Raw genomic sequence first — 11,548 nt, forward strand, 5'->3', positions numbered from 1 at the left:
ATATATATATATATATATATATATATATACATATATACAACGGGCTTCTTCCAGTTTCCGTCTACCAAATCCACTCACAAGGCTTTGGTCGGCCCGAGACTATAGTAGAAGACACTTGCCCAAGGTGCCACGCAGTGGGACTGAACCAAGAACTATGTGGTTCATAATAATAAAAACAAAGCAAAATTTAAAACTCTTTTGCTCATTACATGTCTTATGTGTTTTTGGTCAGTGCCTTAAACATCAGTCCAAGTTAATGACTTTTTGACCTGCTAGATATAGCAGCTGAATCTATAAAAAGCTTACCATCCGTCACTATTTTTTCCTCACCATCAAGGTAATGTTTTGGAGAAGTTCCTTCTTCAGGTGCCTGAAAAAGACAAACATTTTAGTTAACAAGAGAGAATTAATGTCATTAATTCCAACTATTAATAACAATATCACATAAAATTCACTAAGACACTTCTCTAGTAGTAGCCAATGCAATTGGTTGCTTATAATGAGATGAATTACTTACTAACTGCATAGAATTGGAATTAAAGCTACAGTTTGAATTGATTGTATGTTGAGAATTAGGGCAAAACTCAAACTGAAATATAAATGAATAAAATGAACAGATGTTAAGATATTTAATGTAGCTGTGAAGAATTTTCTTGGTGTTTTCTTTTATTTGTTTCAGTCATTTGACTTTGGCCATGCTGGAGCACTGCCTATAGTCGAATAAATCGACCCCAGGACTTATTCTTTGTAAGCCTAGTATTTATTCTATTGGTCTCTTTTGCCAATTTACGGGGAAGGTTGTGAAGTGATGTTGGGGAGACAAACACATACATGTGTATGTATATATATATATATATATATATATATATATATATATATATATATATATATATATATATATAAAATGGGCTTTTTTCAGTCTCCACCTACCAAATCCACTCACAAGGCTTTGGTCAGCCCAAGGCTATAGTAGATAATGTTAATAGAGTTGCAGCCCGTATATTTCAAAAGAAAGATTTGACAATGTACATATCAGGCATGTGCCGTCAGTAGATACTCAGAGTAGGCAGTTGGTGACGTTTATGTAGTAAAACACACAAAAGAATAAGCGAAACACAGGCGCGCGACTGAGTTGAAGGCAGATTTACTTCTGCCTTTATAGCACGTAAAGAAAACGTTGTTATAGGAATGTACAAAGCATATGTACTACAGCAGTTCTATGCGTAGCTTTAATACTGAGATTGAAAGGTAGGGGAGAATTATGCCTACCTAGTCTACAAAAAAATAGCATATTTTGTATTTTATGCATAGTAATCAGTGTAACTCTTTACTCTCTTTTACTTGTTTCAATTATTTAACTGCTATCGATTCATTTTATTCAAAGTAAGCACTGCTTACCTTGCCTACCTAGGCAGCACGTCCCTGGTACATATGTATGTATGTATATGTGTGTGTGTGTGTATATGTATGTATGTATTTGTTTGTATGTATGTACTTTATCTTGTAGTGAGATTTGATGTGGTTACATACACATAGCTTTGACAATAGTTTGTGAGATTAATGAATAGTCGGAAATTTACACATAATCCACTTACTGGGTGAGTTAAACAATTTGGTATAGGCTTCACCACCCAAGCATATTCTGGCTTCGCCAACCGTAAGGCATGCATAGCAGCCAAATAACACTGAACTTGGCGCTGAAGACCACGAACCCCTGGCAGTTCTTGCCCCAGCCGCAGACCTTGTTCGTACATCACATTGCCAGCTGAAAACGTTTAGAAAACAAATGAAATAATAAACAACTTGTAGCAGGAATCATACTTTAAGAAATTTAGTGCCCACATTTTCTCCTTAACTCCTTTCAATACCAACCCTGCTGAAACCACCTCTGGCTCTGTAGTACAAATGTCCTGTTTTCAAAAATTTTGATTTAAAATCTTCCATTAAACCTTAAGTTGTAATTTATGTTCCTAACATCAGCTTAATGATAACCAAGTTATTTTACTAAATTCTTTGTTATATTTAAAATTGTGGAGGCGCAATGGCCCAGTGGTTAGGGCAGTAGACTCGTGGTCATAGAATCGCGGTTTCAATTCCCAGACTGGGCGTTGTGAGTGTTTATTGAGCAAAAACGCCTAAAGCTCCACGAGACTCCGGCAGGGGATGGTGGTGAACCCTGCTGTACTCTTCCACCACAACTTTCTCTCACTCTTACTTCCTGTTTCTGTTGTACCTGTAATTCAAAGGGTCAGCCTTGTCACACTGTGTCACACTGAATATCCCCGAGAACTACGTTAAGGGTACACGTGTCTGTGGAGTGCTCAGCCACTTGCACATTAATTTCACGAGCAGGCTGTTCCGTTGATTGGATCAACTGGAACCCTCGACGTCATAAGCGACGGAGTGCCAACAACATATTTAAAATTAATTGAAAGAAACACAGAGCATCTCAAAATAAATACGGTAACAAAAGGGTTAAAAATCAACTAGTCATCATCATTCAGGCACTCCTGATTCATTCATCTCTCTTCCTATCATCACCCACACTGTGTACAACCTCCTGCCATCACTAAACCAATTCTGCATAAGCACTCCTCCTCCTCTACTCAGCAATGAGAAAAATCTGAACACCATCTGTAGTAACATCACCAACATGGAAGTGCTTACAAAAGCTATCTTTTATATTATTACAAATTTGAGATTTTACCAATAGAACCACAACTCCTATTTCAGGATAACCTTATTGTATGCTCATAGTAGGTTTTTTAAATGGTTATAGTATTTTATTATTATCATTTTATTGGATATAACTTTCTTTGTGTATTTCATACAATAAGGTTATCCTGAAACAGGAGTTACGGTTCTATTGGTAAATTCCCAAATTTGTAATTATATATATATCTATGATATTTACCATGCAAACTTCGATGAAAAGAATATGAGAAAGCTATGGTATATAATTTTTTTTTTTGTGCAGGGGTTCCTTGAGACATGTAATTTATTTTAAGGGTTACACAAGGGTAAAAAGGTTGAGAAACACTGCTCTAATGGTTCTGCCAGTCTACTGTCCTTGATTGGTATTTTACTGATCTCAGAAGGACAAAAGGCCAAGTTGACCTTGGCAGGACTTGAATTCAGAATGAAGGATGCCAGAAAAAAATACTGGAAAACATTTCATCCAACAAGCTCAGTTAAATTTTCAATTAAAATTTCAACAATCATTTATTAACAAACACATCAAAATTATACACACATCAATGCGATGGTGAATTTTGTTTTTTATAATTACATGACAATCATCATCTTGCTTCATTTAAACAATCATTGCTTATCAATAACTCATTCAGCACACATTGTGTTTTTTTTACCCCTTTATCTTTCATTTTTGTAAAGCAGAAAGAAAATATTTTAAACATACAAGCACAATCATAAGTGAACTGTCAGTTTTGGTTAATGATACATTTCAGACATAATCATCCACACATCAAGGAGGAAAAAAATAAATAAATAAAATAAAATAATAATCTTTTCTACTGTAGGTACAAAGCCTGAAATTTTGGAGGAAGGGGGCTAGTCAATATAATTGACCCCAGTGCACAACTGGTACTTAATTTATCGAACCTAAAAGGATGAAAGGCAAAGTCGACCTCGAAGGAATTTGAACTCAGAATGGAGCGACGGGCGAAGTACTATTAAGCATTTCGTCCAGTGTGCTAACAATTCGGCCAGCTCGCCGCCTTAAATAAAATTAATATTAATAATAATAATAATAATGAAACAAACCAGCTCGGTAACTATTTCTTGAAATATGTATTGAGAACAACAGGTCATAATAATTGTGTGAAGACAAATCAACAGATCGGGCTCGGTTCTTTAGAATAGACACCACCTGCAAGGACAAACGATTGTAAAACATGAACATCTTCAGAATAGGTAAAAGAAACTATAAAGTGGTGGGTTACAATGAAATAGCAGAACAGAAGAGACTAGGGGAAGGGTTGGGTGTCTTCCAGAGACATAACATGACATTGTCGTTACTTTCTTAGAATTCAGATTATCCTGTCAAATATAATGCCTATTTATTCATATTGTTTTGAATTAATCCTGCATTATCCTGTAGTTCTGAGATTTTGAAGATCATGGAGGCAAAGTGGCCAAGTTCCTTTTCGGGTGTTGGGCCTGACAGAAGCAATGACCAAGAAGGAGACCCATCATCGTTCATCGTTTAACGTCCGCTTTCCATGCTAGCATGGGTTGGACGATTTGACTGAGGACTGGTGCAGCCAGATGGCTACACCAGGCTCCAATCTAATTTGGCAGAGTTTCTACAGCTGGATGCCCTTCCTAACGCCAACCACTCAGAGAGTGTAGTGGGTGCTTTTACGTGTCACCCGCACAAAAACGGCCACGCTCAAAATGGTGTCTTTTATGTGTCACCCGCACAAGAGCCAGTCCAGGGGCACTGGCAACGATCTCGCTCGAAAACCCTACAAGGCCAGTCAGGCGGTACTGGCAACGGTCAAGCCAGGCAAAATTGCAGTCGTGGCAGATACCAGTGTCACACAAATGGCACCTGTGCTGGTGGAACATAAAAGCACCCATTGCACTCTCGGAGTGGTTGGCATTAGGAAGGGCATCCAGCCGTAGAAAATCATGCCAAATCAGACTGGAGCCTGGCGCAGCCTTCCAGCATGCCAAACTGTTCAACCCATGCCAACATGGACAACGGATGTTAAATGATGATGATGATGATGATTGAAGGATATAGCTCAACAGCACTTTGAACACACCCTACTAATCACTGCTTGTCACAATTCCATCCTGGTAACCAACCACTTGATAGAATTGGGCATCAAAACTGTTCGTCACACACCCAAGAATCTAAACCTTGCTCCCTGTGATTTTTGATGGTTTCCCAAGCTGAAGGAGAACCCCAGGGGTAATCATTTTGAAGAGATTCAGAAGACAGAGGTGGCTGTGACAAGGGTCCGAAACACCTTCAGTTTGGAGGACTTCTATAGGGCCTTCATGAAGCAGCTGGGGCACTAAAACAAGTGCACTGAAGTCAGAAGATCCTATTTTGAAGGAGACTGGAGTTTTGTACTTTTTGAAATTAATAAAAGTCTCTCCTGAAAAAGTTCCAAGGCTTCTGGAATGCACTTCGTAGCGCTGTATAAATTTGCAGAATTTCTTGTGTGTGTGTCTTTTCTCCCATAAATCCACACTACACAACCCCATGAGGTCGCGTATGTATATACTTCTTACTCTCCACAAGGCATTGGTCAGCTCAAAATACACACACATACACGAAATGGTATGCACAAATAAAATAAAAAACAAAATCATTTAGAGTTTGTTAATATTAAGTCATTTAAATATTCAGTGAAAATCTGAAATGAGAATTTCTGTTAACATTTAATTATTTCTGTTCATAGATTGGATAAGTGAACTAGTACATCCATAGAAACACTTTACCTCTTCCTGGAGATTATTATAAGGAAATCTGACCAAAATATTTAACTGCTTGCGGTCACACAACACATTCAGTAACTGTCGTAGACAATCTTTACAGCTGGAAACAAAAAGATGAAAACAGCAAAGTTATAATATAACATGTTAATAGTCCATCCACCACCACCACGTTCAAAACAACATTTACAGCTATGAAGTGACAAATCATTGTTTTTATTACTCTTTTACTTGTTTCAGTCATTTTTGGAGAGCAGGGCCAGTTGATTAGATCAACTGGTACTTAATTTATCGACATCAAAAAGAAGAAAGGCAAAGTCGACCTTGGCAGAATTTGAACTCAGAACGTAAAGACAGAAAATACCGCTAAGCATTTCACCCGGCGTCCCAACGTTTCTGCCAGGTTGCCGCCTTGCATTACCCACAAAATATTATGATACCATTATTTCAATTTTCGGTACAAGACCAGGAATTTCAAAGGACAGGGTAATTAACTACACCCCACCTCTGCTAAACAGGTTCTTATTTTATCAACCCAGAAAAGTCGACCTCAGTGGCATTTGAACTCAAAACATAAAGCTGGAGAGAAAATGCAGTTAAGTACTTTATGCTAATGATTCTGCCTGCTCAGTACCTTACAAAATGCTATATTATAACAAGCAAATGAATAGACCAGCTATCTAGAAACAATACTTTACACAACAAATTCTGTATTGAAAGAAAACGAGTGCGAAACAGATAAATATAATAAAACATATTTGAAATGAAAAAGCATTGATGAATACCTGGAGGGATCTGGATTGGTAACCATAGCATTATAGGCTTTCTCATAATGTCCTAATTCTAAATGATACTTAAATACTTTTAGATACAACGTTGCCTGAAAACAGAAGGAGAATTTAGGTGAGGTAAACATGTCTGGATAGAGTGTACATTAAGTTGAAAGACATTTAGGGATACAGTTAATGATAATCAAATTGAATAAGAAATTTGAATACATGCTGGTGCCATGTAAAAAGTTCCTGTGCTGGTGCCACGTTAAAAGCATCTGTACTGGCACAACGTAAAAAGCACCCAGTACACTCTGTACAATGGTTGGTGTTAGGAAGAGGATCCAAAACAGATATGCCCTTCCTAACGCCAACCACTCCAAGAGTGTAATGGGTGCTTTTATGTGCCATTGGTACAGGTGCCATTTGTGTGACACCAGTATCTGCCACGACTGCGATTTTGCTCAGCTTGATGGGTCTTCTCAAGCACGACATAATGCCAACGGTCTCGGTAGTCCATTAGTTACGACAACAAGTGCTCCCATTGATTTGATCAATGGAACAGCTTGCTTGTGAAATTAATGTGCAAGTGGCTGAGTACTCCACAGACACACATGCCCTTAATGTAGTTCTTAGGGAGATTCAACATGATACAAAATGTGACAAGGCCGGACCTTTGAATCACAGGTACCACTCATTCTTGCCAGCCATATGAACAGCAACAATGTGAAATAGAAGGTCTTGCTCAAAGACACAACAAACTGCCAGGAATCGAACTCATGACTTTTGATTGCAAGCCGAATACTTTAACGTCTGCATTCCATGCCGGCATGGGTTGGACAGTTTAACTGAGGGATGGCAAGCCAGAAGGCTGCACCAGGCTTCAATCCGATCTGGCAAAGTTTCTACAGTTGGATGCCCTTCATAATGCCAACCACTTCGAGAGTGTAGTGGGTGCTTTTTACATGCCACCAGCACGAGGGCCAGTCAGACGGTACTGGTATTGACCATGCTTGCATGGTGCTTTTTACATGCCACCAACATGGGACGAGTCACCCGGCACTGTAATGATTAAATTATTGCATGCCACTTAAAAGCACCCAGTCCACACTGTAAAGTGGTCGTGTTTGGAAGGGCATCCAGCTGTAAAAATTCTGTCAAAACAGTCACAGAAGTCTGGTGCAGGCCTCTGCCTGGCTGGCTCTTGTGAAACCATCCCACCCATGCCAGTACGATGATGATGATGATAATATATGCCTTATTGTGTTTTGTTATGCATGTGATGTTCTGGCCCGTGGAAAAATTGTCTTGCATGAAACCAGGCCCAAGGTACCAAAAAGGTTGAAGACTGCTGTTTGAAAGGATTGACATCCGATCACCCTTGCACTGTTTTCATTTATCACTCTTTTACTTGTTTCAGTTATTTGACTGCAGCCATGCTGGAGCACCGCCTTTAGTCGAGAAAATCGACCCCCAGGACTTATTCTTTGTAAGCCTAGTACTTATTCTATCGGTCTCTTTTGCCAAACCGCTAAGTTACGGGGACGTAAACACATCAGCATATACAATGGTCTTCTTTCAGTTTCCATCTACCAAATCCACTCACAAGGCTTTGGTCGGCCCGAGGCTAGTAGAAGACACTTGCCCAAAGTGCCACGCAATGGGACTGAACCCGGAACCATGTGGTTGATAAGCAAGCTACTTACCACACAGCCACTCCTGTCGACTTCACCTTTTTCAAAACAACATTTATATATCTTCCAAAAAAGATAAAAAACCCTTCCAACTGTTTATTCAATTCTTCTATAATCCCATTCTCTTTATCATCACAATAATATAGCTCACACTTTCTTTGTTTCATGTGTGTGTGTGTGGTGAGAGAACAAATAACATTACAAAATGATGAGATGATGTCAAATCTTGCAAACAGTAAACAGGAGAAACAGAGAGAAACCACTTACTATATTAGGATCAGATTCACTAGCAATACATATTGCTTCTTCTGCGAGTGAAATTACTATATGTGGATGTTGAAAATGTTCAAACTGGTTAATAACCTGCACAAATGGAATCAAAACAAGAATCTGAAGAGTGAATTTTTCAAAGAAAATAAAATATCAAATATCTAGAATACAGCTTAGAATTTTTTTTTAAATCTGCCAATTAGTCAGACAGTTTTCTTTTGGATGCAGTGAAGAATATTTATGTGTTCATTCGTGGCAGTAACATTGTCTCAGATGTGTAAGTCCAACATGGATCGTATTAAGCTTTTAATTGTAGAGGGTCAGCAACTGATCTGAGATGAAGTATTTTCTGGCTCTAAAGAAGAACCTAAGTCTTTGAGGTACAGTTTAGGCAATGTTATATATTTCTCGTGAAATCACCAGAAATGGTGAGGCTCAGCATTTGAAGTAACTTCAGTATTTACAATGATTTCACCAATTCAAACACCACCACAACCACCACCATCACAATTGTCTTTCTTTCTGTGCTTGCATGGGTCAGGTGACATTATGAAGTGTTACATTTTTCTGTGTTTGGATGCTCTTCCTGTCACCAACAATTTACCCATTTCCAAGCAGGGTAACATTAGCTTACCAAACAACAACCATCCCAGACAAGCTTTCATGGAGAACTACAAATACATGACACTGTTTTGTATGAATGGCAATCTTTGGTTGAAGACAAGAGAGCATACACACCCTCCTGTGTGTGTGTGTGTGTGTGTGTGTGTGTGTATGCACACACACACTCGTAAAAAGCATCCAGCATACTGTTAAACGGTTGGCATTAGGAAGGGTATCCATAGCAGAAACTATGCCAAAGCAGACATTGGAGTTTGGTACAGCCCTCTGGTTCATCAGTTCACATTGAACTGTCCAACCCATGCCAGAATGGTAAAGGGGAAGTTAAATGATGATCACACACATGAGAGAGACAGGCTTCTCCAAATTTCTCTCTACCAAATTTCATTCACAAGGTATTTGTTCACTTGAAACTACAGTAGAAGGCCCAGTCAACAGTGTTCATTTTTTTTTATGGCACTGTCAGTTACGACAATGAGGGTTCCAGTTGATCCGATCAACAGAACAGTCTGCTCGTAAAACTAACGTGCAAGTGGCTGAACATTCCAGACATGTGTACCCTTAACATAGTTCTCGGGGATATTCAGCGTGATACACTGTATTACAAGGCTGGCCCTTGGAAATACAGGTACAACAGAAACAGAAAGAAAGAGTGAGAGAAAGTTGTGGTGAACAGTAGGGTTCACCACCATCCCCTGCCGGAGCCTCATGGAACTTTAGGTGTTTTTGCTCAATAAACACTCACAACGCCTGGCCTGGGAATCGAAACCACGATCCTACGACTGCGAGCCCACTGCCCTAACACTGCGCCTCCACCATAATGTTCATACAATGGGAATAAACCCAAAACCACTTGGCCATATCTGTGCAAAAGAGCATTCATACAAATACTGCATCTCTATTCAGTTCACAGATTTGAATTTGGAAGAAATCAGAATCAAACAAGATAGACTTTATGGAATCCTCAAATGGCAAACAACCAAATGTAGTAAGAATAACAAATTTAAGTTTCAAAATCAAAAAGCCACTGAAACCTTTTCAAAAGCATCAAATTTCTTCTTACCTTGAGGTAGTAGTTCACTTCCATCATCGGAATATTCATATCGTCATTAATTTGCAACAGTTTGCGTACCAAAAATGGCTCCCCGTTATTTAATCCTTCGGCTGCTTCAACAAATGACTGGGCAGCCTTGTAGGGTTCGCTGTAATTACAATTTATAATTATTATTGTTGTTGTTGTGGTGGGTGTTTTAATTATTATGATTATTATCAGCATTAATATTATTATTAACAGCATCTTCCGAGCGGGATCACTGCCAGAGCAGCAGTCTTACTCCCGTGCCGGTGGCATGTAAAAAGCACCATTTGAGCGCGATTATTTCCAGGTTCGCCTTACTGGCACTTGGGTTGTCACACAATGTCCATTAAATCACTAGCCATGAAAATAAGGTCACTGTCAATCATCATTGAGATAATCTGCAAAAGGGGGTTTGTAAAATTGGTCCTTTTGTTCCTTTTTCAGTAGTAATATCAAAAAGGCCACATGATCTAATTATAACTTTTATACTCAGTCTTCAACTGTTTTTAGGGAGCTAAAATAATAGTCTGATGACTCATATTGGCTACACCACTGTCACTGATTATGCGAGCATGGAAACTGAACATAAGACGATGATGATGAGGATTATTATAATAGTATGTTAGTGTATGTTTTGAGCGCAGAATAACGAGGACAATGATGTGTTAGTGTGTTTACATTATTTGAGTGTAGTAAAATTTTGTATCATCAATGAATTAAATGATGGCTGGTAATTAATTACTAAAAGAAAGAAAAAAATAATAGCAATTAAAATTACTAACTTGAAATAAAGATATGCTTGTCCAAGGAGGAATTTCCTTGAATGTTCATTCTTGGTGCACCACGAAGACAACATACGCACATATTCCTGCAGGTGGAGGTACTGGCAGTGTCCGACAAGGAACTCGGGGAATAAGAAACTAAAACTGTCAGGCCATCTGGTGGGAAAATGTTAAGGATTAAAAACAAATTTACGAAAATGATTCCCACTGGAAGGGCAGCTGACAAAAATACTTTGTGATATTTAGTTGCAAACATTTATATTCTGAGTTCAAATCTTTCCCAGGACTATTTTACTCTCCCTCTTTTCAAGAATAAGTAACAGAAAATGTACTGCAGTGAAAAACTTGAAAAGAATGTTCTGGTGCAGAGACCAATAAAATATACAAAGCTACTATAAACCAAGCAACATAAAGTAATGCCATAGACATCAAACAGTAGAAGTACATTACAGATTAATAAACTTAATTTTCTCATCTCAAAAAGTATTTTGATATTTGCAACAACAGTTGTAAATACAGGTACAGTAATCCTTCACCATATCACGGTTTATTATTTAAGCTTACATGGATGTGTAATGTCAATGTGCATACCCGTCAGAGTGTAAGTATCTTGAGAGAAAAGCTGAACATAAGAAGCATCAGTTGTGGTGTGCAAGAGAGACGATTGTGCTGGTTTGGACATGTGGTGAGAATGAATGAGGATAGCTGCGTGAAAAAGTGCCACACCCTAACAGTTGAGGGAACCCGTGGAAGAGGTAGGCCCAGGAAGACCTGGGCTGAGGTGGTGAGGCAAGACCTTCGAACATTGGGCTTCACCGAGTCGATGACTACTGACCGAGACCTTTGGAAATGTGCTGTGCGTGA

The 11,548-nt window shown here is 38.7% G+C and overlaps 1 protein-coding gene across 1 annotated transcript in view; it reads right to left on the reverse strand.

Moving 5' to 3' along the window:
- LOC106877220 (nuclear pore complex protein Nup160) overlaps window positions 1-11,548 on the reverse strand; it is a 52,883-nt gene that overhangs the window by 2,846 nt on the left and 38,489 nt on the right. The window contains exons 22-29 of the mRNA XM_052968012.1: window positions 10,685-10,840; window positions 9,888-10,026; window positions 8,201-8,296; window positions 6,255-6,349; window positions 5,476-5,572; window positions 3,784-3,889; window positions 1,596-1,765; window positions 307-370 (exon numbers count right to left, since the gene is read on the reverse strand). Coding sequence (XP_052823972.1) covers window positions 307-370; window positions 1,596-1,765; window positions 3,784-3,889; window positions 5,476-5,572; window positions 6,255-6,349; window positions 8,201-8,296; window positions 9,888-10,026; window positions 10,685-10,840 — 923 coding nt within the window. The remainder of the gene's footprint in view (window positions 1-306; window positions 371-1,595; window positions 1,766-3,783; window positions 3,890-5,475; window positions 5,573-6,254; window positions 6,350-8,200; window positions 8,297-9,887; window positions 10,027-10,684; window positions 10,841-11,548) is intronic.

This window comes from Octopus bimaculoides, chromosome 5, assembly GCF_001194135.2.
Source record: "Octopus bimaculoides isolate UCB-OBI-ISO-001 chromosome 5, ASM119413v2, whole genome shotgun sequence".
Taxonomy (NCBI): domain Eukaryota; kingdom Metazoa; phylum Mollusca; class Cephalopoda; order Octopoda; family Octopodidae; genus Octopus; species Octopus bimaculoides.